The 25198-nt window shown below is 40.2% G+C and overlaps 4 protein-coding genes across 8 annotated transcripts; 1 reads left to right on the top strand and 3 right to left on the bottom strand.

Moving 5' to 3' along the window:
- Positions 1 to 91: 91 nt before the first annotated feature.
- On the bottom strand, positions 92 to 3265 carry LOC117493106 (galectin-2-like). 3 transcript variants are annotated; one of them, XM_034143520.1, is made up of 5 exons: positions 3242 to 3265; positions 2197 to 2256; positions 1957 to 2036; positions 798 to 969; positions 92 to 386 (listed from the first exon to the last, which is right to left on the bottom strand). In XM_034143520.1, exons 2-5 carry the CDS (start codon positions 2197 to 2199, stop codon positions 240 to 242), a joined length of 402 nt encoding a protein of 133 aa, XP_033999411.1. In that variant the 5' UTR covers positions 2200 to 2256; positions 3242 to 3265; the 3' UTR covers positions 92 to 239. The 3 variants fall into 3 exon arrangements, with proteins under 3 accessions (XP_033999411.1, XP_033999410.1, XP_033999412.1); XM_034143519.1 differs by lacking the exon at positions 3242 to 3265 and adding an exon at positions 3062 to 3227; XM_034143521.1 differs by lacking the exon at positions 3242 to 3265 and adding an exon at positions 3127 to 3221.
- Positions 3266 to 4533: 1268 nt separating this feature from the next.
- LOC117493107 (galectin-2-like) lies at positions 4534 to 10118 on the bottom strand. 2 transcript variants are annotated; one of them, XM_034143523.1, is made up of 5 exons: positions 9967 to 10118; positions 6231 to 6290; positions 5991 to 6070; positions 5227 to 5398; positions 4534 to 4828 (listed from the first exon to the last, which is right to left on the bottom strand). In XM_034143523.1, exons 2-5 carry the CDS (start codon positions 6231 to 6233, stop codon positions 4682 to 4684), a joined length of 402 nt encoding a protein of 133 aa, XP_033999414.1. In that variant the 5' UTR covers positions 6234 to 6290; positions 9967 to 10118; the 3' UTR covers positions 4534 to 4681. The 2 variants fall into 2 exon arrangements, with proteins under 2 accessions (XP_033999414.1, XP_033999415.1); XM_034143524.1 differs by lacking the exon at positions 9967 to 10118 and adding an exon at positions 7095 to 7137.
- Positions 7953 to 18262, top strand: pick1 (protein interacting with prkca 1). Of its 2 annotated transcripts, XR_004556933.1 has the most exons (14): positions 7953 to 8088; positions 8582 to 8652; positions 9236 to 9347; positions 9998 to 10126; positions 11366 to 11432; positions 12110 to 12199; positions 12294 to 12347; positions 12442 to 12504; positions 12830 to 12963; positions 13070 to 13162; positions 13246 to 13296; positions 13672 to 13816; positions 16312 to 16793; positions 16836 to 18262. XR_004556933.1 is itself a non-coding variant. In XM_034143518.1 (13 exons), exons 2-13 carry the CDS (start codon positions 8612 to 8614, stop codon positions 16572 to 16574), a joined length of 1242 nt encoding a protein of 413 aa, XP_033999409.1. In that variant the 5' UTR covers positions 7953 to 8088; positions 8582 to 8611; the 3' UTR covers positions 16575 to 18262. The 2 variants fall into 2 exon arrangements, 1 of the variants encoding a protein (XP_033999409.1); XM_034143518.1 differs by having other exon boundaries at positions 16312 to 18262.
- Positions 18263 to 20711: 2449 nt separating this feature from the next.
- Positions 20712 to 23695, bottom strand: LOC117492465 (tubulin alpha chain-like). Its single transcript, XM_034142736.1, has 4 exons — positions 23611 to 23695; positions 22546 to 22768; positions 22131 to 22279; positions 20712 to 22027 (listed from the first exon to the last, which is right to left on the bottom strand). Exons 1-4 carry the CDS (start codon positions 23611 to 23613, stop codon positions 21050 to 21052), a joined length of 1353 nt encoding a protein of 450 aa, XP_033998627.1. The 5' UTR covers positions 23614 to 23695; the 3' UTR covers positions 20712 to 21049.
- Between the last annotated feature and the right edge of the window lie 1503 nt (positions 23696 to 25198).

Raw genomic sequence — 25198 nt, 5'->3', positions numbered from 1 at the left:
ATACTGTGTTTCTTTAGTTGAAAAGTAGGTTCAAATATTGTTTCCAAACCCAGAATTAAGCTTCAACAATTCAAAGACAAAAAACAAAAGATCCTTTGAATTTAAACATTTTATTTTCTTGAGCACAACGGGACATTTTCAAATAAAGATACATTTCAAATTCACATTGAAGATCTACACCCCTTAACAATATTTCTTACAATAACTGTCTCAAAGTCTCATCTTTAACCATGTGTCTTTTAGCAGATCTTGAAGGAAGTCAGTTTGAAGTCTCCTTTGATTCGGACGTAGTTGATGACGTCCACGTTCTCACGGTTTGGAAACTGCAGCTGCTGTCCGTCAGGAAGCGCCACCTCAAACACGTCTCCATCCAGCATCAACTCCAGCTGAAATAGAAAAGATTATAAGAAAGGAATTGGAGAAAAATCTAAAACCGTTCCTAAAAAAAACTGAAATGGTTGATGTAATCTGGTTTAGGAAATGCACTTCAAGAGAAAACGACTCCATTGGACTCATTAATGTCACTATGTAACTCTGGCCCTTCTATTGGCTAGCGCTCCAACACATTGTACGTGATAGGCTAAGGGGCGGGACATCTCGAAGAGGTTGACTAATCACAACAGAGCCGGCCAGCTAACCAATCAGAGCAGACTGGGCTCTGGTTTCAGACAGAGGGTGAAAAGAGGTGCTGCAGCACAGGCAGTATGAGAACAATAAAGAGCTTTTTGAACATTAAAGCATGGAGACATGTCCCAGTAGAGACACTACATACTGATATGAACCTCAGTGTTCCTCACCTTGACCACTCTTCCCCGGTGTAGAGGGTTGTGTGTGTGTCGGACCTCATCGCCCCAAGACCCACCAGTCTTTGAGTTGCAAACAATAACGGAACCATCAACGTCGTCATCAAAACGGGGATTAAAGTGCAGCGCGATGTCGTCCGTACAACAGCCCAGCTCGATCTTGAAACTGGATGGATCAGAGATTATAAACAGAGGTTTAATATTATATAATCACAAGGCTGCTTTAAAGGTGGGGTAGGTAAGTTTGAGAAACCGGCTCGAGATACACTTTTTGTTATATTCCATGGAATGCTCTTAACATCCCGATAGCAATGAATATCTTAAGTGCTTTGACAAAAAATCCATAAAAAAATGTCATCTGTGGAAGCCGTAGTACTGTAAAAAGCACGACCAATCATCTGAGCCGGCCTGGCTAAAATAACTGGATGGCCTACCTGCCTGTCAGCCTTCCATCTGTGCACAAACTTATCTCGTGCCCTCATTGGTCATGTACGCGTTCGTGTGTGTTGGAGGAGGGGCTCTGTAAGGAAGTGGCAGATTTTTTCCGGTTGTGTATTTTCAAATTCTAGCACACTCGAGCTGGTTTCTCCAAAATTACCTACCCCACCTTTAATAGAAATTTGGTTTAAAAAGGTGTGGAAATGTAACCTTAAAGATTTAAAGAAGTATTGTAATACTAAACAGATGTTTAAGTATAGTATAACATGTTTTATAACACTGCAAGATAAGGGTTTCAGGAAAATAACAAAACTGACCTGAAGTTATCAGGAAGAAAATAACGTACTAACAAAAGTATTTTTTTTACACACTCATAAGAAGGTGATAAAAACAACATCCGTACAATTTATTGTTGTTTTCCAGTACCCCTTTAAAATGTCCTATGTCACTCAGTCTAGGGTGCTGACTTGTTGGATGAACCATACTTGCAAGAATTTAAGATCCTTAAGAGGATTACTAAACAAATATTTTGTGCATTTATTGTTCACCCATCATTCTCTAGAGAGCAACTGATTTTAAGTTGCAACAAAACAACTTATTCAAGTTTTTAAAAGTATTTTCTTTCCAGAATGCATTTGTCAATTCATATGACCATATTATCATATTTAGTTTAAAAGGTTGTACTAAATATGTTTTCTGCGTTTGGTTTGCTTACCTCTCGGCATCATGCTGAAGGATCCCCTTCACTTTCAGCCTGTCTCCGGTTGTCAGACTCACATTCTTCATTTCAAGTAGCTGAGAAACACAGAAATTAAAGTTTTAAAGAATTTATTGGGAAAATTACAGAAGGCTGTTTGTCATAATAGCATTAGAGTTGTATTCAACCAATTACAGGCTGCAAACACATACTCTGTTCATAAGGCAGTACAGTTAAAGACAAAGCAGATGAACTTACCATAGTGACTTTGAGTATTAGTGAACACACCTGCAGCTGATGGAAGATGGTCTTTCTGCACTGGAAGACAACATGTAAGTAGTAAGACTGTGAAGTTTCTCTTAATTTATAATGTGAAGCACAAAGGACTCAGCAATGTGGCTCGTTCATCATCATGACAATCAAGAAGCCCATTCAATGCAGAGGCTCGGCTCTCTTTAATTACTGCTGTTGGACTAATATTGAAAATGAGAAGAATCACAGAGAGGATTTTGAGTAGCAGCTGCCCCTGTGATACTGTGATGTGTTTATAAAACTACTCTGTCAAGAACTTTGAAAAATGTATCAAGATTGGGAACCATTGTTTCCATTGAGGAGGGTCTGCAATGCATTATATATTACATTGGAGCACAAGCACCACCTACTGCAATACACTCTACTTTAATCAAATAGTCTGCTATGATAATCTGCATGTTTAAATTATCTAAAAGAACATATTGACAGTTTGGGCAGTTTACGTGTATTTTGTTTTAATAACTTTGTATGTTTTTAATGATTTCTATACCCTTTATTCCTAAACCTTTCTGCTTGGTACACGTGGTTATCAAACATTAGAACTGCAAGACTTAAAATCCTTCCAGCGTGTCACTGTATAGAAACCACTTCCGGTTCATTACAAAATAAAAGGTAATGTAACGGCAAACAAACTAAACTAATTAAATAAGACGTTACAAGTCTTGCCACTTCATAGATTTATATTAAAAACCTATATCCACTGACACGACGTTAGGATAAAACGTGAGAGTTAGGTGGCTAACGGGAGTAACAGTTTATAGAGCTAACAATGCTACAGTGCTAGCAAACAATTTCAGGAGCATCACAGTACCAATGTTATTGTTAGCCCAGTCCTGAAATGCGCTATTAAGATGCCTCTGTCGTCAAATGTCTCACAATTTGTCCGTTGTAGTTTCAATGTAAGACTGACACTGGGACATTAGGGGAATATGGACCGATAATTGTCTCGAAATGCTTCAGTTCGACCACTCCATTTTTCGAAAGTACTCACCGGAAGTGTTAGCGATCTGTCATGTCTGTAATGCAGCTGGCTTTATTCATTTCATATACTGCAGTTCCACCTTTTGACCACAAGATGGCGGTTAAAAACTCTCGATTCTAATGTCTGCCCCAACGAAAGGGTGAAGATTACGGTTAAAAAAAGTGCTAGCTCGAGTACACCAATTGGTCACGTGACGATCACCTAATCCCCATCATGGCTCACAAAAGAGTCTTTAGAATAAACCTTTATGTTACATGTATATTTATCTATGCAGAACATGTTTTTTTGTGACCATTTCAGTTATTACGCTTGTGATAAACCTCTGTACATTGTTAATAAATGAACTGGTGTAACTTCACTTATCTTTTCTTGAAGGCCAGAGAAAACATAATAAAACACCATATTGTAAAAGTATTATTTTAATCAGAACAATAACAAATCTCTGCTGTTCTGCAGATGAGGCTTCATTTCTTCAACAGAATCAATACTGCTTTACAAAAACAAATCTATTAGACTTCATACACTCATTTTAGATTTTGTAAATTATCTACCATACATCATGCAGCATAAAGATATGATTTCAACAAAACAAATACCTCAGTCACTGCAGACATAATATCATGGTGCAGTAAAATACAACATTTCCTGTAAAAGAATAAAAGTAACGTATATGTAAATTACCGCAACAATTTGTCAGGGATGAGCAGAGCAGGTAGGACCCAATTGCGGGACAGACAATGGTTTGAATGGAAAATACCTTTATTTAAAGGCTCAATACCTAAAACAACAAACAGATCTGAGTCAAGAATCCCACCACATCCACCAACAGAATACCAGAACTTAAATACATGCAGAACTAATCAGAGGACAAGACACAGCTGGGCAGGGTAGGACAAACCCAAGGGCACCAGGTGAAGAGAATCAAGACCTATACAGTAGTTAGGCGTTTTTTTTTCAAACACATTGGTGGTCCAGAGGTCTATGCCTTGGTTTTTCATGCAGGTGCTTGAGGTTCAGCATCCAGGAGAGGGACATATGTTGTCTTCTGCTATGCTGATGTTGAATCTGGAAAATCGTCCCTACCACTTTTTCTAACAAAGTGACGCCCATGCATTGCACTTCAAGTTATTTCTATCAATTCATACTATGTTTGCATGGGTTTTACAGTAAAGAAATGTCAGTGTTGATTTGTTGTCTCATGAGTGCACTGATACTGTGTTTCTTTAGTTGAAAAGTAGGTTCAAATATTGTTTCCAAACCCAGAATTAAGCTTCAACAATTCAGAGACAAAAGACAAAAGATCCTTTGAATTTAAACATTTTATTTTCTTGAGCACAACGGGACATTTTCAAATAAAGATACATTTCAAATTCACATTGAAGATCTACGCCCCTTAACAATATTTCTTACAATAACTGTCTCAAAGTCTCATCTTTAACCATGTGTCTTTTAGCAGATCTTGAAGGAAGTCAGTTTGAAGTCTCCTGCGATTCGGACGTAGTTGATGACGTCCACTTTCTCACGGTTTGGAAACTGCAGCTGCTGTCCGTCAGGAAGCGCCACCTCAAACACGTCTCCATCCAGCGTCAACTCCAGCTGAAATAGAAAAGATTATAAGAAAGGAATCTGAGAAAAATCTAAAAACGTTCCTAAAAAAACTGAAATGGTTGATGCACTTCAAGAGAAAACGACTCCATTGGACTCATTAATGTCACTATGTAACTCTGGCCCTTCTATTGGCTAGCGCTCCAACACATTGTACGTGATAGGCTAAGGGGCGGGACATCTCAAAGAGGTTGACTAATCACAACAGAGCCGGCCAGCTAACCAATCAGAGCAGACTGGGCTCTGGTTTCAGACAGAGGGTGAAAAGAGGTCCTGCAGCCTGCAGCACAGGCAGTATGAGAGAAATAAAGAGCTTTTTGAACATTAAAGCATGGAGACATGTCCCAGTAGAGGCACAAAATACTGATATGACCCTCAGTGTTCCTCACATTGACCACTCTTCCCCGGTGTAGAGGGTTGTGTGTGTCCCGGACCTCATTGCCCCAAGACCCACCAGTCTTTGAGTTGCAAACAATAACGGAACCATCAACGTCGTCATCAAAACGGGGATTAAAGTGCAGCGCGATGTCGTCCGTACCACAGCCCAGCTCGATCTTGAATCTGGATGGATCAGAGATTATAAACAGAGGTTTAATATTATATAATCACAAGGCTACTTTAATAGAAATGTGGTTTTAAAAAGGTGTGGAAATGTAACCTTAAAGATTTAAAGAAGTATTGTAATACTAAACAGATGTTTTAGTATAGTATAAAATGTTTTATAACACTGCAAGATAAGGGTTTTAGGAAAATAACAAAACTGACCTGAAGTTATCAGGAAGAAAATAACGTACTTACAAAAGTATTTTTTTTCCACACTCATAAGAAGGTGATAAAAACAACATCCGTACAATTTATAGTTGTTTTCCAGTACCCCTTTAAAATGTCCTATGTCACTCAGTCTAGGGTGCTGACTTGTTGGATGAACCATACTTGCAAGAATTTAAGATCCTTAAGAGGATTACTAAACAAATATCTTGTGCATTTATTGTTCACCCATCATTCTCTAGAGAGCAACTGATTTTAAGTTGCAACAAAACAACTTATTCAAGTATTTTCTTTCCAGAATGCATTTGTTAATGCATATGACCATATTATCATATTTAGTTTAAAAGGTTGTACTAAATATGTTCTGTGTGTTTGGTTTGCTTACCTCTCGGCATCATGCTGAATGATCCCCTTCACTTTCAGCCTGTCTCCGGTTGTCAGACTCACATTCTTCATTTCAAGTAGCTGAGAAACACAGAAATTAAAGTTTTAAAGAATTTATTGGGAAAATTACAGAAGGCTGTTTGTCATAATAGCATTAGAGTTGTATTCAACCAATTACAGGCTGCAAACACATACTCTGTTCATAAGGCAGTACAGTTAAAGACAAAGCAGATGAACTTACCATGGTGATTTTGGGTGTTAGTTAACACTCCTGCAGCTGATGGAAGATGGTCTTTCTGCACTGGAAGACAACAAGTAGTAAGACTGTGAAGTTTCTCTTAATGTATAATGTGAAGCACAAAGGACTCAGCAATGTGGCTCGTTCATCATCATCATGACAATCAAGAAGCCCATTCAATGCAGAGGCTCGGCTCTCTTTAATTACTGCTGTTGGACTAATATTGAAAATGAGATTAATCACAGAGAGGATTTTGAGTAGCAGCTGCCCCTGTGATACTGTGATGTGTTTATAAAACTACTCTGTCAAGAACTTTGAAAAATGTATCAAGATTGGGAGCCATTGTTTCCATTGAGGAGGGTCTGCAATGCATTATATATTACATTGGAGCACAAGCACCACCTACTGCAATACACTCTACTTTAATCAAATAGTCTGCTATGATAATCTGCATGTTTAAATGATCTAAAAGAACATATTGACAGTTTGGGTAGTTTACGTGTATTTTATTTTAATAACTTTGAATGCTTTCAACTACTTCCATGCCTTTATAATATTCATAAACCTTTCTGCTTGGTACACATGGGTTGTCAAACATTAGAACTGCCAGACTTAAAATTCGTCAAGCGTGTCACTGTACCACTTCCGTTCCGGTTATTTACAAAATAAAAGGTAATGTAACGGCAAACAAACTAAACTAATTAAATAAGAGGTTACACGTCTTGCCACTTAATATATTTAAATTAAAAACCTCTATCAGCCGACACGAGTTAGGATAAAACGTGAGAGTGAGAGGCTAACGGGAGTAACAGTTTATAGAGCTAACAATGCTACAGTGCTAGCAAACAATTTCAGGAGCATCAGTACCAATGTTGTTGTTAGTCCAGCCCTGAAATGCGCTATTAAGCTGCCTCTATCGTCAAATGTCTCACAATTTGTCCATTGTAGTTTCCATTTAAGACTGACACTGGGACATTAGGGGAATATGGACCGATAATTGTCTCGAAATGCTTCAGTTCGACCACTCAATTTTTCGAAAGTATTCACCGGAAGTGTTAGCATCTGTCATTTAATATATTGCAGTTCCACCTTTTGACCACAAGATGGCGGTAAAACTCGCGATTCTAATGTCTGCCCAAACGAAAGGGTGAAGATTACGGTTAAAAAAGTGCAAACTCGAGTACCCCAATTGCAGCGCCATATTATATGGCTCTGCCCAATTGGTCACGGCCCCATCATGGCTCACAAAAGAGTCTTTAGAATAAACCTTTATGTATATATGTTACATGTATATTTATCTATGCAGAACATGTTTTTTTATGACCATTTCAGTTATTCAATTGCTTAATTGTGTTACTGGAATTTACCGATGGTGGGATTATGTTACCGTTTAATCTGTATATTTACACCAGTTTGACCTCATTTTGTTTTGTTTATTAATACCCCTTTTTTTTTAAATAATAAAAATAAAATTACAATGTTGCAGTTCCAGACATTGGCAAAAAAGAAGAAAGAAAACCTATGATCATAAATACTTGGAAGTAATTACATTGGGTTTTTATTGGTTGCTAACATAGTCTACATTTATAAAGATGTTTGGTATTAATATAATATTTGTTTACCACTGAAAAATGTGGACGTGTTGTTTATAAAAAACGAAACCATCCAAAAACATTTTACATGTAAAAAGTCTCGCCTATGACCACTTCCGCTATGATCCCGGCAGTGACGTCAGAAAGTAAACAGAGGAGCTGTCAGTGGATCCAGAAATTGAATTAAAAGATAATTTCGTCAAAAGGGGGGCGATTTATGAACACTAAGGGACACTTGAATGACAACCCTGTGCAAACATATAATTAAGGTAAATTATTTAAGACGTTTTAACGTTTCTGAACAAACGACTTCTGCTCTTCCACCTGCTGTAGCCAACAGTAGCAGCTAATGTTAGCATGCAATTTCCCCTGCTTTTGGCTTACGTCATTATACATAGATATTACACATGTTGTTTTTAGATCATAAGTCGATGTGTTTAGTTTAAATGTTGCACGTATTCAGACTCAGTTACCAGGTGAACATCAGGTAGTTATTATGAACTGTTAGTCACCAGCTGTTTGTCCACCTGCTGCAGCTCTGAGATCAGTTACAGCGAACAAAGCTCTTCTGTCCTGCTTTATTTAGAGCTCTAATCAATGTTATGGATACTGTATTTTCCATCCCGATTAGCTTACTTAAAAGGACTTGTATTGTGTACCTGTAGCTCGTGAAACAGCTGCTCAAAGTGATATGTCTGTTTGCATTTGACCAATCCTCCTACCTGATTTTAATGCAGTGGTTTCTATGTTGATGATTCACAGGTTGACCAGGGACAGTGACGCTGTGCTGTGATGTTCACAGACATGGACTATGAGTTGGAGGAGGACAAACTGTGAGTAATAATAACGTGTTTCCTTTTTGTAATCTGAGCCATTCAATGTGTGTTATCCTTAAATCTTCAGTTCATATAAAGACAAAAGCAGTCGCTAATAGTGTGACTCCTGATATGGACTTAATACTCATTCTTCTCATTACTTATAAACTTTTTAAGCTTTACAATAAAATGCTTGACTACTAAGAATTGTGCAAAAACATGAACACTAAAATGCTACAAAACTCAATGTGGTGCGAGTCGATATGGAGAAAATCAGATGTCTCGATATCCATATTTCAACGATATTGCAGGGTTGACTATTGGTGCTTTGGCATATTAACACAATGACATTTGGGGAAAGAAATCATCAGTAATGTGGATATAATGGCAGAGTTGGTAAAAGCAGATGCTTAAACAGATGGTACAGTCTGGTTAATTCCGAAAATGACATGCTTTACTGTAATGCAGCCGTTTAAAACCACGATAACACATAAGCAGTGTCCAAAATCCAGGAAGATATCTAGTTTGATATCACAATATCTTTGTAGAATTAATATATTGCCCTGTCCTTTTTTAATGTATCATGTTTTCTCCTCAACAGGGGGATACCAACGGTACCTGGTACTGTGGTTCTGAAGAAAGACCCTAATAACCTGATTGGGATCAGCATTGGAGGAGGAGCTCAGTACTGTCCGTGTCTCTACATCGTCCAGGTAGGAACACAGCAAGTGATTATAACCCTGTTTATGAATCAGCACATTTCTATGAAGTTTAAAATGAAAAAAACATACATCTGTGTCATTGGTGTAGTAAACAAACACTCAAAAACCATGCTGGAGACTTTGTAAACATCTGGAACCTCACCATACACATGTGTTTTGGAGTTGCAGTAAAATGCAACCTTTCTGGGACTGTGTACACTCTGTTCTCTGCAAGGTATTAGGCTATAGAATCCCTCGAACCTGTCTGGTATTGTCCTTGGGACATATGGGAGGATCTGTCGGAGATCAATGATCCTCCTAGCTGCTGGAAAGAAGGCTTTTACTAAGAACTGGCTAAAGGCTTAAGCACCAAGCTACAGACAATGGGTTCATATTATTGGTGATATCCTAATCATGGAGAAAATCACATTCAAGTTGAAAGTAATGGAAGACACATTTCTTAAGGGCTGGGGGAAATGGTTAAGGTACATATCAACAAAGGAGTCATAAACACCAAGCAGTATTTGATCGTCTCCATACAGGCACTGTTCTCTTTGAAATGTAATATTTGTTTGTGTGTGAAGAAAACAATAAAAGAAAGTAAAACATAAATCTGTGTCATTTTTGGTACCTTTTTTAATGAGGCTTGTGTTGTCTCCCAGGTGTTTGATAACACCCCCGCAGCTCTGGATGGGACGGTGGCGGCAGGCGATGAGCTCACAGGCGTGAATGGGAAGCCAGTGAAGGGAAAGACCAAAGTGGAGGTGGCCAAGATGATCCAAGCTGTGCAGGTAACACTGACACAATGATTTACAGTCCGAACAACACACCATTATTTCACTTTTAAATCATTATGTGGTTACAAAGTCTAGTTTGTGGTCTTCTCTGTTAGTGATTAGGGAAGTATTTGCTTTAACTAAGATACAAATTAAACCCAATAATCGAATGCAGCTAACCGTGCTTTGTGGCTGTGAGTTGGCTTTTCCCACATCATGCACTCAGGGTTAAATATTCTCTTATATTCACATTCAGAAATCATTTGTTCATCCCACAGCTGGAACATTTTCACAAGTTATAAAGTGTATATATATGAAAAGGATTATTCCTCAACCGTGGAATAACTTTTCAGAAAAAGCTTCCGATATGTTCTATTGGTTTTCACGACCACCAGTGTCTTTAAATACATTAAAACTGAATTTAAGCAGATTTGAGAGTAACATGGAAAAGGATGAAAACATTACTCACAGTGTTGTGTCCCGTCTCGGCTGCAGGCTGATCAGTGAATAGTGGGACAGTTGACTTATTATGGGTGCACACACTCTGCTGGACTGTGGAGAAAAGGGCCTGCTGATAAAAGCCGGATAAAGTCAACGCTGCAGATCTGTGTTGTTTCTGCCGTCCATTGTTCGCACCCAGAAAAATGTCATGACCTGTTGGATTAAAGACAGGGTGCACTGTGGGATTTCATGGATTTCATGGATTACATTCTGCTGTCAGTGCAAATAAATGTGCACGTGAGTTTCACCGGTGGCATTTATTTACACATGTTTTTGGTCATGTGTTTCTTTATTTTGATGTTTATGTGTTGCATATAAACAATTGTCTTGTGCCCACACACATTTCTTATTGCAATTCTTGGAACAATGAAGCTTTATTACTGTTTTAATAATTTTACATATTTTTATTTATGCCTGTAACTGACTCTGTTCTTCTTGCTGCATTTAAAAAAATATATTGCTAACATTTGTTCTCATTTTAATTATTTACTGTTTAATTCAAAATGTTGAAAACATATTTATTCCTATTTACGTTTCCAAATGTATTTTCTTCACCTTTTAAATATATCTTTTGCCATATAAAATATTTGCACATCATCCATCTAACAAAATACTTCCTCCTATTTTGTGCGATGATTTTAGATTTTTGTCAAATACAATGAATACAGAAGAGACTTTACTTTTTAGAACTGGTTGATAAACTTAAAATTAAGTTTATTTGTTGTTGTTGATCTCCTGCTTATGTTTCCACAGGGGGAAGCAGTCATCCACTACAACAAACTGCAGGCAGACCCCAAACAGGGGAAGTCTCTGGATATAGGTACACACGTACGCACACACACACACACACACACACACACACACACACACACACACACACACACACACACACACACACACACACACACACACACACACACACACACACACACACACACACACACACACACACACACACAGACACACACACACACAGACGGACGGACGGACGGACGGACAGACAGACAGACAGACAGACAGTCATTCAGACAGACAGACAGAGACACACACACACACACACACACAGACACACACACACACACACACAGACAGTCCTACAGACGGACGGACAGACAGACAGACAGACAGACAGTCATTCAGACAGACAGAGACACACACACACACACACACACACACACACACACACACACACACACACACACACAGACACACACACAGACAGACAGTCCTACAGACAGACAGACGGACGGACGGACAGTCATTCAGACAGACAGAGACACACACACACACGGACGGACGGACAGACAGTCCTACAGACAGACGGACGGACAGACAGACAGACATACAGTCATTCAGACAGACAGAGACACACACACACACACACACACACACACACACACACACACACACACACACACACACACACACACACACATTACTATAGCATACATGTTAAATATTGTAATCCAATGTTTTATATATATGTTTGTGTTTCAGTGCTGAAGAAAGTGAAACATCGCCTGGTGGAGAATCTGAGCTCCGGCACAGCTGATGCTCTGGGACTCAGTCGAGCGATTCTATGTAACGGTAAGATTATTATTAGGATCATTGTGAAATCTTTAGGGATTTTTATTTAGGTAAATATAAAGCTATACTTGTGTGGATTTAATTTGCTTCACAGACGGACTGGTCAAAAGACTGGAGGAGCTGGAGAAGACAGCAGAGCTCTACAAAGGTACAAATAAATCAATTAAAAATGTGATTATTTTAAATCTGATGTTGAATGTTATTTGTTTTAACCAATGTCTCATTCTTCTGTTTGCCTGTAGGTCTGATGGAGCACACGAAGAGACTACTCCGAGCTTTCTTTGAGCTTTCTCAAACACACAGAGGTGAGTTACGGCGATCAAAATTAGAAAGTAATAACAAACAGTTTGTTAAAATCATTTTTACCTTTGACATGTACTAGAAAAAGAAGAAAACACATGAGAATGATATTTTGTAACCTCTACCTTGAGTGTGTAGATTTCATTCACGTGTGCTTGCCTCCTTATTACATGTTAGTCTACCCTTTGTCTGCACCGTCTCTTTTACTGTAACAGTGTAAATGTTCTTGCTGTTGGCCGAATAAAGGATTTCTGATTCTGAAATCATCCTAATGGATTTAGTTTTAGTGTCTAATGTATCTGATTGGTATTTGGAAATGTTCCCCGGCAGCGTTTGGCGATGTGTTCTCGGTCATCGGGGTTCGAGAGCCTCAGGCTGCAGCCAGCGAGGCTTTCGTGAAGTTTGCAGACGCTCATCGCAACATCGAGAAATACGGCATCAAGCTGCTGAAGACCATCAAACCTGTGAGTACAGATCAACGTCTGGCTTTGAAGCACTCACTGAAAACATCAAGACCTCTAGATTGTTTTTGAAATGCTCCTTATCAAGCAATCATGTGTTGTTATTTAGATGCTCCACGATCTGAACACATATCTTCACAAAGCCATTCCCGACACGAAGCTCACCATCAGGAAGTACCTGGACGTGAAGTTCGAGTATCTGGTAAGGTGGAAACATGCGTGTACATTTGTTCAACAATTGTATGATTCAACAGAGAGACTGCATTCATTTGTTGTGTCTTTCAGTCGTACTGCCTGAAGGTGAAGGAAATGGATGATGAAGAATACAGCAGCATCGTGAGTTCTCATTTTCATTCTTTTTTGAAATAACTTTAATTAACTATTTTAAGGAGAATAAATAAATATCACAGAACCAAATCAATTAAAAAAGTAGGTATATTAAAGTGTAGGTGATGGGGGATTGGGATGGGGGAGGAGTGTCGGTTTTATTTCATTTATTTATGGGATAGATTGTAGTATGTTATTTGACAGAGTTTGTATTTGTGGTGTAACTTACTCAGTTTATTTTACAAGCTTATTTTTGTCATGTCCAAAATGTGTTGGATTGTCGATAGCATGGAATTAACTTTGGTGTATTTGAGTGTTTCCAAGGCCTTGTCAGATGCCATTTTTGTGTATATAATATTGTGTACAATGTGTTTCTTGCTGCAGGCCATGGGGGAGCCGCTGTACCGGGTCAGCACCGGGAACTACGAGTACCGTCTGGTGCTGCGGTGCCGACAGGAAGCCCGCGCCCGCTTCGCCAAGATGAGGAAGGACGTTCTGGAGAAGATCGAGCTGCTGGACCAGAAACATGGTCTGTTGTTGTTTTATTAAATATCTTTTTAAGTGTTTGTTTCATGTTTGTCAGTGTGCGAGATATTACATTTCTTAAAAGGTCACCTATTATGCAAAATCCACTTCTTCATGTCTCTTCTACATCAACATGTGTCCCCTCTTCTTCATGTCTCTTCTACATCAACATGTGTCCCCTCTTCTTCATGTCTCTTCTACATCAACATGTGTCCCCTCTTCTTCATGTCTCTTCTACATCAACATGTGTCCCCTCTTCTTCATGTCTCTTCTACATCAACATGTGTCCCCTCTTCTTCATGTCTCTTCTACATCAACATGTGTCCCCTCTTCTTCATGTCTCTTCTACATCAACATGTGTCCCCTCTTCTTCATGTCTCTTCTACATCAACATGTGTCCCCTCTTCCTCATGTCTCTTCTACATCAACATGTGTCCCCTCTTCTTCATGTCTCTTCTACATCAACATGTGTCCCCTCATCTTCATGTCTCTTCTACATCACCATGTGTCCCCTCTTCTTCATGTCTCTTCTACATCAACATGTGTCCCCTCTTCCTCATGTCTCTTCTACATCAACATGTGTCCCCTCTTCTTCATGTCTCTTCTACATCAACATGTGGTCCCCTCTTCTTCATGTCTCTTCTACATCAACATGTGTCCCCTCTTCTTCATGTCTCTTCTACATCAACATGTGTCCCCTCTTCTTCATGTCTCTTCTACATCAACATGTGTCCCCTCTTCTTCATGTCTCTTCTACATCAACATGTGTCCCCTCTTCTTCATGTCTCTTCTACATCAACATGTGTCCCCTCTTCTTCATGTCTCTTCTACATCAACATGTGTCCCCTCTTCTTCATGTCTCTTCTACATCAACATGTGTCCCCTCTTCTTCATGTCTCTTCTACATCACATGTGTCCCCTCTTCTTCATGTCTCTTCTACATCAACATGTGTCCCCTCTTCTTCATGTCTCTTCTACATCAACATGTGTCCCCTCTTCTTCATGTCTCTTCTACATCAACATGTGTCCCCTCTTCTTCATGTCTCTTCTACATCAACATGTGTCCCCTCTTCCTCATGTCTCTTCTACATCAACATGTGTCCCCCTCTTCTTCATGTCTCTTCTACATCAACATGTGTCCCCTCTTCTTCATGTCTCTTCTACATCAACATGTGTCCCCTCTTCTTCATGTCTCTTCTACATCAACATGTGTCCCCTCTTCTTCATGTCTCTTCTACATCAACATGTGTCCCCTCATCTTCATGTCTCTTCTACATCAACATGTGTCCCCTCTTCTTCATGTCTCTTCTACATCAACATGTGTCCCCTCTTCTTCATGTCTCTTCTACATCAACATGTGTCCCCTCTTCTTCATGTCTCTTCTACATCAACATGTGTCCCCTCTTCTTCATGTCTCTTCTACATCAACATGTGTCCCCCTCTTCTTCATGTCTCTTCTACATCAACATGTGTCCCCTCTTCTTCATGTCTCTTCTACATCAACATGTGTCCCCTCTTCTTCATGTCTCTTCTACATCAACATGTGTCCCCTCTTCTTCATGTCTCTTCTACATCAACATGTGTCCCCTCTTCTTCATGTCTCTTCTACATCAACATGTGTCCCCTCTTCTTCATGTCTCTTCTACATCAACATGTGTCCCCTCTTCTTCATGTCTCTTCTACATCAACATGTGTCCCCTCTTCTTCATGTCTCTTCTACATCAACATGTGTCCCCTCTTCTTCATGTCTCTTCTCCATCAACATGTGTCCCCTCTTCTTCATGTCTCTTCTACATCAACATGTGTCCCCTCTTCTTCATGTCTCTTCTACATCAACATGTGTCCCCTCTTCTTCATGTCTCTTCTCCATCAACATGTGTCCCCTCTTCTTCATGTCTCTTCTACATCAACATGTGTCCCCTCTTCTTCATGTCTCTTCTACATCAACATGTGTCCCCTCTTCTTCATGTCTCTTCTACATCAACATGTGTCCCCTCTTCTTCATGTCTCTTCTCCATCAACATGTGTCCCCTCTTCTTCATGTCTCTTCTACATCAACATGTGTCCCCTCTTCTTCATGTCTCTTCTACATCAACATGTGTCCCCTCTGTGGAAAGAGACTCTGAAAGTTTCAGGAAAAAAGATTCTCTCTCTTTTTGTCCTGATCCATTTATATAAAAACCTGTCTGAAAATGAGCTGATCAGATTTTGGCCACTTTATGATGTCATAACGATGTTTTGGCTTGTGTAACCATTAGCCAATCACCAACCAAGGTACCCCCCCCCCCCACCACAGACAGAGAATCAGCACTTTTGAAACAGGGCTGAAACAGAGGGGATTATGGGATGCTGCAATGATCTGTTTGGTGTTTGGAGCCAAACACTTCAGAGACATGTTTTGTATATATCTGAGACCTGTAATATATTGATGAAAAACAGTATAATAGGAGACTTTTAACAAAGATGTCCCACTCTCTCCCTCCTCTTCCTCCTCCACAGTTCAGGACATCGTGTTCCAGCTGCAGCGCTTCGTCTCAGGAATGTCTCATTACTACGACGAGTGCTACGCCGTCCTGAAGGAGGCGGACGTCTTCCCCATCGAAGTGGACCTCTCCCGCACCACCATCAACTACGGCAGCCAGTCGTCGTACACCGGAGAGTATGAGGAGGAAGAGGAGGAGGAGGAGGAGGAGGAGGGAAAAAGAGAAGAGGAAAGAAGACAGGCAGAGAACGGCGCTGAGAAACTGATCGATGACGAATGAGTGAATGGAGACTAAGTCCATTCCTATAACATAACAGCTCTTCACTTTATATCAACGCACTCACCAAGCAGCGACCTTTACGGTGGTCGACCAGTGCAAACGTGCTACAACGGCCCAAAACATTTCCATTAGGAGAAACACGCTGCAGCTCCAGAAATTACGTAAATATAAAACCACAAATGTGCCAAAACACACAAGAAACATCTTCACCAACTTGAGGAAACATGCGCAGCGATTACTTAAAGAGCCTCATAAACGTAGCACTGCAAGAAGCTCAAAACAACAGAAAAGGGGGACACTAAAAAGTGATGCACGCTCGGGATTATGGGATTATGAAAGACTGTTTCATAATGACAAAAGTGGTTTGTCAATATATTTTAAATGTCTAGGTTAGCTACGTTAGCAAATTAGTTTACAGAAGATCTGCAATAATATGTGACCACATTGTTCAAATAAGCCGATACAACTTTTAAGATAAAATAAGATAGGACTTTATTCATCCCGAAGGAAATTGTTGTGCCAGAGTTACAAAAATACAATAAACACAGCAGCACAATAATAATAAATCTGTAGACTAACAGTGCCGTAAAAACAGCAATTCAATATCTACAGGAAACATTAAGGTACGTTTCCAGTTGGCACATTTTAAAATCCCCAAATGTCAACAAGAGCTCCGGTCCCAGCTATGTGCGTCACTTTTTAATGTCCCTGTTTCCGTTGCATTTATGCAGCGCTTTTAGGGAACGCTGCGTATGTTTCGTCAAGTTGATCAAGATGTGTTTTGGCACCTTTTGTGTTTTTTTTTATTTGCATCGTTTGTTTCTTCTAATGGAAATGTTCCGGGGCGTTGTAATGTTTTTGCAACTGTAGGTCATCCGTAGTTCTTTGTATTGAATTACAGCTGTTGAAATGGATGAAGGTGAATACTACTGAAAAGCGCTGCTGTAATGCTATTTGTTTGTCTTTGTTGGTGGTGTTTTCTTTCTGGGATACTCTCAAATCAACAGCGTTTGTGATTCTTTTTCACTTTAATTTAATTTTGAATCTGAATGCTTTTAAGGATTTAATTTTCAGTAAGATTTATATGCATATCTGGTGTGCCTTCTTAGCTATTAATGAAGTGTAATGGGCTGTGTTTCAATGTTCATATTGTTGTGGATTGTATAAGTTATTCCTTTATATTTGCATTTTTATTTAATTTTTTGAAAGGGAACTATCTACTAACTACCTAAAATGATGTTTAGTGGTTAATGTCAAGTGGCACTTTCTCCTCAGTTCAACAGACTAAACGACTGGATAAATATATGAAATGTGGAGGTGTTGATGAAGATGACGACTGAAGCAGACTTCATTTTATTCCTACATGAAGACTTTGTTACATTCCTTTATCCCCTCTTTTTTTAGTCATACGATCAGTTTCACCTGCTGCTTGATTTAAATTCAAATACGTTCATTTGTATCCTGTAACACACTGGCATTGCTCACTTCTTCATAACAGCATGTTTCTGTTTAGGAGGAGAAGGGAGGAATGTACACACAGAGCTTTACCACTGTGTGGAAACAATAAATACTGCAAACACTACATGTCCTGTAAATAAGTGTGTACAAAGAGAAACGGTGTAAAAACTGTCCGTGTACGTATCAATTGTTTTTCCTCTCCTAAACCAGTAAATGGAAAAGCAACAGAATTTGTTTTGTATTTGTTTTTTGAACCCTTACAGATACCAGAGGCCTGGGAGGTATACTACGAATCTAGTTCAACATATCCTGGATATGTTTTGAGTTATCCGGCTGACTAAATCCAAAAAACAAAAACGCTCTCGCTAAACTGTCCTACGACGCTGGCTATCACCTCGACCGCAAGCCAGCCGTGTCCTATCTAGTTAGGTGCGCGTTCACATAAAAGGGGTGGTATTTGGAGCATTCGACCAATCACAAACATGGACAAGCCGTGTAGGCTACTGACAGCGCAGCGCGTCATATATTTCCTGAATGAAAAGTCAACTAATATTAGACAAATATGAAGACGTTAAACTTTAAACATCCATGACTTAAACACTTTATCCAGGATAAAAGCCACATAGTTGCAGCTGCAAGGTGAATACTGCTGGTAAAAGAAAAAGTGTTTGAATACGTTCATTAACAGTTTTATGATATCACTGCTGCCCCGTCCAAGACACGAGTGGATCTGACTTTAATTACATTTGACTCGAGTGTCAACTTAATGTGTTGCTTAAAATAATACTTCTGCATACAGTATGTGACACTGTGAGTGTTGCACGGCCAGATACGGCTCAAGAAGCTGACTCAGATAAGGAAATATATGATACATTATGATGTGATATCATGTGATATGAATGATAATGGGGTACGTCTGCACTCACAGTGCCGCGGACTGTAGGTTACTTATGTTGTGGCAGATATTTAAGTAAGCTTTCTTAACGCTAATGTTATAATAGTCAGATTGCTCTGAAGATGGGAGGTGATATTCTATTCATTTTCACGTTCACACAGTCGGTGATTTTGGCCGGCTGTCTTTCCTGCAACGGCAGTTTAAACTGTATTTCCTTTCTCCTCCTGTCATATGAATTGATCGCTTTAAACTCCGCACACTGAGCTCTGATTGGTCAGCAGGCAGTGCTTTTATCCTGGAACCTATCCTGCTCCGGAGGATAGCCGTTCAGAATAAGTTATCTAGCCCGCTAAAAAGTGAACCAGCTTCGTAGGACCGGAAACCCCTGAAGTTAGCTTGCTAAACGAAAATCTTGATTCGTAGTATAGCCCCCAGGCCTCAGGTGCTGTGGACTCTCTCTGTTCATAAATCTACATTTGTTCATTGTAAAGTGAAACCTGAACTTACCTGTTTGTGCAAAAAGATATTACTTAAAAAACAAACTGAAAACTATTCCTAGCACCACTAAACACTCCTGGTTTAATCCTGAGGTATTTGTGTTATGTAAGGCATTGCACCCACCTGCTTTGTGGAGGAATTAAAGCTTAAATGTTGAGTGCTTATCAAGGAGGTGCAGTTTGTTAACCAAGGGATGTGTTGTGTTACACACTGACTGTAGAGTACACCACTGGGAATATATTTCAGTTATGTTAACAAAGAGTAGTGCCCGTTGAGCGTACAGTAGATGTCTTAATCATTACATTTGAACAGGAGTATTTTCTCCATAAAATCCTATGTTTTCAACTTTCTTTCCACAGAGAACACGCCTGCGATCATAGTTGAATGTGTGTTCGGAGAGGAAAAACATTACATGTTACTTGTTAGACGCTTTTATCCTAAGCGACTTACATACTCAATACTGTGGACAATCCCCACAGGAGCAATTTGGGGTGAAGTGTCTTACCCAGGGACACAACGACATGCTGACTGCAGTGGGGTTTGAACCTGAGCTCCCCTGATCCGAACACCAACGCACTAGACCACTGCGCCACACATTTCCCAAATACATTTTGTCAATTTTCTCATCACTGGGTTTTATAGCTTGTTAACAATCTCATGATCTCAGGAGAGTATCTTCACAAATGATAATAAAATATGAGAGGTTAGGACACAAAGTCTTCTGTGCATCAATAAGTGACGGATCTGAGCTCAGTGGGGTCTGCGTTTAATTTATCATTTCAAAGCTGATCCAGGTAACACTGCAGTAAAGAGGTCAGCATAAAGCCTGAAGGAGATACTGATCAAAGCAAGCAGATAAATAGCTATTTTAGTTTAAACATGTGCACTAAAAGCACGAGCCACAAACTTTAAGAGTATTTATCTCGGCTGTCTGTATTTTATTTATAGTCAAATTATATTTCATGAAATTAGTAATGGCAAAGCGAATAGCAAGTACATTTGCATTGTGTCATATAGGAACATTTAATTTTAGGCATGAGTATGCACTAACTTCCTTAAAGCAGATGTGTGTCTGTTTAGTTGAGGTTTAACTCAGTAATTGTAATTATTTTGACTCGGATCTCACAAGCCATAACATTTGAAAATTCGATTGAATGGTCCTTTTTTAAAACATTTTTCTCATCATCATTGAAAAATATATTGAAATGATCATGTGTTATTTTCTGTACCAGATAGGGAAGTCACATTCACCTTGATATAAAGTCATTTAATGGAAGAGGCAGATGTCATGTCGGAACACAAGTGCACTTTATTGAAATGGTTTAGTCAGTGTACAGGTTGCCTCCCCCGGCCTGGCATCCCATCATCAATGCCTGTCAGAACAATGCAGTTAACCAACGTTTGGAATGACTCAAAAGAAAATAGAAAGATTAACATTTGTTTTAAGTCACCAGATGCAACAGCTGAACCCTGTTTTTTTTTGTTTTTTTTAAACATTACGGTGTCCTTCATCATTAAGAGTTTAAAATCTTGAGTCACGCGCCAAAATAACTGAAGCCAAGCTAAAGAGATGGTCGTCCAGGCTCTGGAGGGTCAGAGTCTTCACCACAGATGTTTCAGTGGCTTAGTACTCCTCCCCTTCTTCTCCTTCGTCCCCCACGCTGTCGGTGCCCACCTCCTCATAATCCTTCTCCAGGGCGGCCATATCCTCTCTGGCCTCAGAGAACTCTCCCTCCTCCATCCCCTCTCCAACGTACCAGTGGACGAAGGCCCTCTTGGCGTACATCAGGTCGAACTTGTGGTCCAGGCGAGCCCAGGCCTCTGCGATGGCGGTGGTGTTGCTCAGCATGCACACGGCCCTCTGCACCTTGGCCAGGTCTCCTCCAGGAACCACGGTGGGGGGCTGGTAGTTGATGCCCACCTTGAAGCCAGTGGGACACCAGTCCACAAACTGGATGGAGCGCTTGGTTTTGATGGTGGCGATGGCAGAGTTGACATCTTTGGGCACCACATCACCACGGTACAGGAGGCAGCAGGCCATGTACTTGCCGTGGCGGGGGTCGCATTTCACCAACTGGTTGGCCGGCTCGAAACAGGCGTTGGTGATGTCAGCGACCGACAGCTGCTCGTGGTAGGCCTTCTCTGCAGAGATAACTGGGGCGTAGGTGGCCAGAGGGAAGTGGATACGAGGGTAGGGCACCAAGTTGGTCTGGAACTCAGTCAGATCCACATTCAAGGCACCATCGAAGCGCAGGGAGGCGGTGATGGAGGAGACGACCTGTCCAATCAGCCTGTTGAGGTTGGTGTAGGTGGGGCGCTCGATGTCCAGGTTCCTGCGGCAGATGTCGTAGATGGCCTCATTGTCCACCATAAAGGCACAGTCGGAGTGCTCCAGGGTGGTGTGGGTGGTCAGGATGGAGTTGTAGGGCTCCACCACAGCGGTGGACACCTGGGGGGCGGGGTAAACCGCAAACTCAAGCTTGGACTTCTTGCCGTAGTCAACAGAGAGACGCTCCATCAGCAGGGAGGTGAAGCCAGAGCCGGTTCCTCCTCCAAAGGAGTGGAAGATCAGGAAACCCTGGAGCCCTGTGCACTGGTCAGCCTGGAAATAAGGGATAATGGTTTTAAATGTTTTGCCATCAATCGAAATATATATTTATTTTAAAGGCTTCACTTGCAACATGTAAATGAGATGAAGAGCTCACCAGTTTGCGAGTCCTGTCAAGAACCAGGTCGATGATCTCCTTGCCGACGGTGTAGTGACCGCGGGCGTAGTTGTTGGCTGCGTCCTCCTTTCCGGTGATCAGCTGCTCGGGGTGGAAGAGCTGGCGGTAGGTTCCTGTACGGACTTCATCTGAGGAACAACACGGGTACAGTCATGGGTATTGAACCAGAATAATCCAGAATATTTTAGATACACGTCTATTCTACTGTAGATATTATATTTGCTGTTTATTGATTTTATTTTATTATTTATATATTTTAATGCCTGAACACACTGCTGCGGCAACAAAATAATTTCCCAATTTGGGTTCAATAAGCATCTATTTATCCGTCTGTCCTACCCGTCTTCTTCAAAAATATTATTACACGTTTAAATAAAAATATGTGTATCCTTACCGATGACAGTGGGCTCCAGGTCCACAAAGACGGCTCTGGGGACGTGTTTGCCGGCTCCAGTCACGCTGAAGAAGGTGTTGAAGGAGTCGTCTCCTCCTCCGATGGTCTTGTTACTCGGCATCTGACCGTCAGGCTGGATGCCGTGCTCCAGGCAGTAGAGCTCCCAGCAGGCATTGCCCATCTGGACTCCGGCCTGGCCGACATGCATAGAGATACACTCACGCTGTGGAGGAGAGACAAACAGTTATTTTATTAAAGAGCAGATTACATTTTTGAATTTGAACAGATACATTCCATGTCAGTTTATACAGTGCAATCACTGACCTCCTTATACAAGTACTACAACGTATGTTAATACAAACCGTTTCCATGTGTCAATTTGACAAATAAAACACAACTGGATTCAACTCTAAAATTGTGATTTGTCGCAATTAAATTAACCAATTACCAACACTATCTACACACTATTAGATATACAGTCACAGGGATACATTAAAAAAGGTTGGGAGGGAGGGGTACATTACAATATGGCCGATTTATTGGACAATATTTCCCTAAAAATCATTCCCTTTTAAATTGTGTTTTGGGCGCTGACAGGTTATAAACCCTAACCCTAGTAACTTTGTGCTGAGTCACGTGTTCCTGTCCGGCCTCCCAAAACGAGCAACATCTCTCCTCCCTACTGCAAAGCCCTGCCTTTCTGTAACGTTCCTGGACAGACTCGTTATCTGATGGAGTCTTCTAGCTCGCCGGCTTACAGTAATGTCTTCCAAACCCACAAAAATGGGAAAACAGTTTTTCGCATACCATTTTATACTGTATGCTTTCATTCCTATTAAACTGAAAAAAAAATTGCCCAGATGTCGATTCAGTATCTTTGACTGTAGTTTAAAGCGATGGAAGTTACGTTTTAACGGCCAATTTCAACCGTTATGATTTGAACTGCGCCAACTGTTTGGACTAAAGCCACCTCAATTTAGGCACATAAACGGGATTTTAACGGCAAAAAATCAAATTACCGGTAGTTTTATTATTTATATAATTGTTTTGTTCGTCAGTACTCACCATTTTTGTAGGATTTTTCCGCTGCTTCTTTCAGACACTGAAGAATCGGTTGTTGAAGGTTGTAGTGAAAGGAGGAAAGGAGCTGCCTATATTTATAATTTTCTGAGGGGGCGGAGACACAGCGGCGGTTTAAATCTCTTTCTGGCGGCAGTGGCGCGAGCAAACGCTGGGCAGAGGTGCATTCAGGCATGGCTCGAAATATTCCGATCCTACACGTTAGCTGTGTCATCTAAAATAACTGTTTTTAATTTTCGTTCTATTGAACGTCCAGAAACGTTTGAATTAAGATCAGCAATTATTGTTTCATCGTCTAAAAAAGTGTATTATATATTCACCCCATGCAAACGTTTTAGGCTTCTATTTATGTCGGCCCTGAATTGGAAAAGGCATGAAAATATCACACACACAGAGTTGAATTATTTTTTTTCTAATCTCAACAACACACAAGCTGAACATATCCCATAATTTATAGAATATCAACAGCTAAAACTACTACTACAAGTTTGTTTTCATTGTATTTTTAACCTGAAAGTTACTAGAATACACACAAACAGTCTTATTTGTGATCTCTTAAATTCGGAAGGCGAATGTAGGAGAAGCACTTGAAGGCAGCATTACTCAAATAAGGAAGCAGGCTCTCTCTCTCTCTCTTTCTCTCATTCAATTCAATAGCTTTATTCTAATAATAACAATAATAATAATAATTCATTACATTTATTAGAGCGCTCTCCCAAATGCTCAAAGCACTTCACATTATATATTACACTTTATTAGCATTACCATAGTTACATACAGTATTGCTAAAGCTCTGTGCAGTTGCAACATCTATACACAAATACATACATAAAAACAAACTGCTACAGTTTTAACATAAGCAAGAACATTTAATTTTAATTTTTACAAGGAACACACATTCATTCAATTAGAGAGCCCCTGGGGAGGAGCTGTTTAAACTGACCACCTCCCCCAAGTGCCCTGATTGGCTGGATTCGCTTCTGGCCGAGGTCAATCAGAGTTCCGAACAGAGAGTGAGATCCCAAGCCACACCAGGTCAAAAGTCAATGTTTATCTTTACCTTATCTTACTCTACATTCCTTTCCCAGGGGATCTTTTCACCTAAACTATCCTCCTTCAGACATTTAAACTCTTCTCCACCTATTTAACGATGTCTTTAATGACTTAACAACCGCATCTGGCTTTTAGGGATGATAAGAAGGATGTTGGTGTGTGAGACACAGAATCTCTGGATCAGTGAGTTTGAAAGTAAGAATAACATTCCTATTCTAAGTGACTTATCAAAACCCGTTTGTGATTACCTAAAACAGTTCAAACAATACATGTTCACTAAAATACAGTGTAGAATCATATCTTTTTACTTCAATAACTTATTCTGAACGGCTATCCTCCGGAGCAGGATAGGTTCCAGGATAAAAGCACTGCCTGCTGACCAATCAGAGCTCCGTGTGCGGAGTTTAAAGCGATCAATTCATATGACAGGAGGAGAAAGGAAATACAGTTTAAACTGCCGTTGCAGGAAAGACGACCGGCCAAAATCAACTGACTGTGTGAACGTGAAAATTAATAGAAT

This window comes from Trematomus bernacchii, unplaced genomic scaffold, assembly GCF_902827165.1.
Source record: "Trematomus bernacchii unplaced genomic scaffold, fTreBer1.1, whole genome shotgun sequence".
Lineage (NCBI taxonomy): Eukaryota > Metazoa > Chordata > Actinopteri > Perciformes > Nototheniidae > Trematomus > Trematomus bernacchii.
The sequence above is the reverse complement of the archived record's forward strand: the minus strand, read 5'-3'. Positions and strand labels throughout refer to the sequence as shown.

Excerpts from the sequence above, each read along its gene's own strand:
- LOC117493106 (XM_034143520.1), bottom strand. Across the intron at positions 970-1,956 it reads CTTCAGCATGATGCCGAGAG|TTTCAAGATCGAGCTGGGCT; the intron begins GTAAGCAAACCA and ends TGATCCATCCAG. Across the intron at positions 387-797 it reads ACCGGGGAAGAGTGGTCAAG|CTGGAGTTGATGCTGGATGG; the intron begins GTGAGGAACACT and ends TTTCTATTTCAG.
- LOC117493107 (XM_034143523.1), bottom strand. Across the intron at positions 5,399-5,990 it reads ATTCAGCATGATGCCGAGAG|ATTCAAGATCGAGCTGGGCT; the intron begins GTAAGCAAACCA and ends TGATCCATCCAG. Across the intron at positions 4,829-5,226 it reads ACCGGGGAAGAGTGGTCAAT|CTGGAGTTGACGCTGGATGG; the intron begins GTGAGGAACACT and ends TTTCTATTTCAG.
- pick1 (XM_034143518.1), top strand. The coding sequence starts at position 8,612 with ATGTTCACAGACATGGACTATGAGTTGGAGGAGGACAAACT. Across the intron at positions 12,348-12,441 it reads GACAGCAGAGCTCTACAAAG|GTCTGATGGAGCACACGAAG; the intron begins GTACAAATAAAT and ends GTTTGCCTGTAG. Across the intron at positions 13,163-13,245 it reads ACGTGAAGTTCGAGTATCTG|TCGTACTGCCTGAAGGTGAA; the intron begins GTAAGGTGGAAA and ends TGTGTCTTTCAG.
- LOC117492465 (XM_034142736.1), bottom strand. Across the intron at positions 22,280-22,545 it reads CCTGGAGCCCACTGTCATCG|ATGAAGTCCGTACAGGAACC; the intron begins GTAAGGATACAC and ends GTTGTTCCTCAG. Across the intron at positions 22,028-22,130 it reads TTGACAGGACTCGCAAACTG|GCTGACCAGTGCACAGGGCT; the intron begins GTGAGCTCTTCA and ends CCTTATTTCCAG.